Source organism: Microtus ochrogaster, chromosome 5 (genome assembly GCF_000317375.1).
Source record: "Microtus ochrogaster isolate Prairie Vole_2 chromosome 5, MicOch1.0, whole genome shotgun sequence".
Lineage (NCBI taxonomy): Eukaryota > Metazoa > Chordata > Mammalia > Rodentia > Cricetidae > Microtus > Microtus ochrogaster.
Genome location: NC_022012.1, coordinates 66,937,224 through 66,940,205, shown reverse-complemented (window position 1 = coordinate 66,940,205; position 2,982 = coordinate 66,937,224). Strand labels below are relative to the sequence as shown.

At 36.4% G+C, this 2,982-nt stretch overlaps 1 protein-coding gene across 2 annotated transcripts in view; it reads left to right on the top strand.

The window, feature by feature from the left end:
* The window catches only part of Rfx7 (regulatory factor X7), an 81,147-nt gene that overhangs the window by 38,515 nt on the left and 39,650 nt on the right, over positions 1–2,982 (top strand). For both annotated transcript variants that reach the window (XM_026779122.1, XM_005347645.3), the window contains one exon: positions 1,713–1,746. In XM_026779122.1, coding sequence (XP_026634923.1) covers positions 1,713–1,746 — 34 coding nt within the window. The remainder of the gene's footprint in view (positions 1–1,712; positions 1,747–2,982) is intronic.

Sequence of the window (2,982 nt, the reverse complement as noted above, 5' to 3'; positions counted from 1 at the left end):
AGAAGAGAGAAGAGAGAAGAGAGAAGAGAGAAGAGGGAGAGAGAAGAGGGAGAGAGAGAGAGAAAGTTAATACATTGGATTAAAAATTTTAACTTTGACCAGACACGGGTGCTATTAATTAGCAAAGTCAGCTGTATGTGAGGAGTTGGTATCTAAGATATATGACTTCCTGTAATTTAGTATCATTAGTCTGACCTAAGCCAGAAATTTAGCTCAGTTGATAAAGTATTTGTCTCTCAAACATGAAGACCTGAGTTAAGGCCCCAGAAATCACTTTAAAATGCTGGATTCAGCACTGGGAAAGAGTCAGGAGGATCATTGGGTCCAGTCAGACTATTCTGATTCTATTGTTAAGCCCCAGGGCAACAAGACACTGTCTCAAAGGAGGTAGTCTGGCAACTGAGGTTCTCTGTTCTCTATATGAGCAAACACATATATACATATACACACACAAACATATAATAGCCAGATCCACATAAAAATAGACAAAGGATGGGAACAATTTAAAAGGAAAAAATCTCATGTTCAGTAGGTAACTGAAGAACACACACAGCATTGCTGAAGAAAAATGTCAGGTAAAAAGTATACCCACTTATATCCACTGTAATGATAAGTGTGTGTGTGTGTGTGTGTGTGTGTGTGTGTGTGTGTGTGTGTGTGTGTGTGTGTGATGTAAGTAGCTGCACAGTGGTGGCATACACCTTTAATCCCAGCCCTTGGGAGGCAGAGGAAGGTGCATCTCTGAGTTTGAAGCAAGCCTGGTTTTTTTAAAGCCTGTTCTTTAGAGCGAGTTCTAGCACTGCCAGGACTATACAGAGAAGCCCTGTGTCAAGAAACAAAACAAACAAAAATCTTTTGTAGGGTTATTCAAAGAGAATTTTAATCCTACCTACCTAGAAGTACTTGTTACTCTTTCAGCCATTCTGAGCTTTACAACTAAACTTAATTCCATCATACCTTGATGTTTTTGCCATCATTGTTTTTACAGAATTGAAATATGGATATAAGTACACAATTCTGATGCTGTGTATATTAACTGAAATGAGATTTTAATACTGATTTTCACTTTATAATCTATATCATATATCAAATAACTGGATTTTTTAAAGATTTTTTTATTTATATTGTGTGAGTATTTGACTATATCTGAGTATGTATGTATGTGTACCACATGCATACTCAGATCTGGATTGACAGGTAGTTATGAGCCTTCATGTGGGTGCTAGGAACAAAAACTGGGTCCTCTGCAAGAGTAACAAATGCTTATAACCAAGCTAGGTGGTGGTGATGCACACCTTTAATTCCAGCATTAGGGAGGCAGAGACAAGTCTGGTCTACAGAGTAAGTCCCAGGACAGCCAAGGCCACACACAGAGATAACCTGTCTTGAAAAAACAAAAAATAAAAATGCTCAGAACCATTGAGTCATCTCCTCTGCTCCATAACTAGGTTTTGTTGCATCTAAGTGGCTCTTAGACTTCTTGTGAAAGGTAATTTAGTTTATGGTATCTTTTAAGACTGTGTAAAGTATCTAAATGTTTTTGCATTATTTGCTTTAATTTATACTTTAATGGGTATTATAACAAAATAGAATACTTAATAAGATGCTTCAGTTTTTCCTTAGTATATATAATTATTGTTTCTGTTTAAGAGGAGTTCTTACATTTAATAATGCTCTATTCTTTATTAACTCTAACCTTCTTTTTCTTTTAGCAAAACTGTACAATCTAAAGTGGACTGCATTTTGGTAAGTGTAATACCTAACATTCTGCCATACTTAAATTAGTAATTGATTCTAAATACTGCTAAGTTGTGTGAATAAAATTTTACATTTACAACCCTCTTGCTATGTTCATTATCAACTATCTATTTTCTTGTATGTATCTCATCAATCCTAAAAATCACAATTGGAAGCAATTGTAGTTTTGAATTTTATTGATCTTTACTAAAAGATTACTTAAACATTTAATTTAAATGAGTCATTTTTAAAATTCTTATTACTATGTAATTATTTAAAGAAAATATTTTAAATGTTTGGATTGATTAATTAGATAACCTTTGATGTGGGAATGATTTCTTATTAATAAAGAAACTGCCTAGGCCCATTTCATAGGCCAGCCCTTAAGTAGGCGGAGAAAACAGAACAGGATGCTGGGAGAAAGAAGCTGAGTCAGTGAGTCGCCATGATTGTCCCACTGCAGACAGATGCAGGTTAAGATCATTCCGGGTAAGCCAGCTTGTGGACCACAAAGAATAATAGAAATGGGTTAGATCAATATGTAAGAGCTAGCCAATAAGAGGCTGGAACTAATGGGTCAGGCAGTGATTAAAAGAATACAGTTTCCGTGTAATTATTTCGGGGCATAAGCTAAGCTAGTCATGTGGGCGGCCGGGTGGCGGAAAGCAGCCCACCGCTCTTAATTCAACAGAGCCTGGGGACGCAGACCCGCCGCTCTTAATTCAACAAACCTTTGTCATCATTGTTTTGGTGGCTAATGTTTTGGAATTCAGCTACAAAGATAATGTAAATTTAGATTATAATTATAAGTACTTTAAAACTTTTAATATTCTTGGTGAGTTTGTTTCTCTGAGTTTGGATTTTTTTTCATCTTTAGGTTGCAGTTTTTAAGATTTTTAAGATACAATAATAGTTTTAAATTGGTAGTTCCTTGGGTCTTGAAAAGATTTTATTTTTATTTATATGTGTGTGTGTGAGTGTCTGTACATGTGTATAGTTACCTGCAGACCAGAAGAAGCTGTCGGGTTCTCTAGCACTGAAGTTGCAGGGGATTGTGAGCCTCCTGACATGGATATTTCAAGAGCTCATGACAGCTGAGCCATCTCTCCAGCCCTCCTTAGGTCTTTTAAATGTATGGGGGGAAAACCAGGCCACTTTGCATGTAATCCCAGCAGTCATAGAGGTGAAGTCAAAGTGGCTACAAGTTTGAAAACCAGCCTGGACTACTTAGTGGGACACACATAT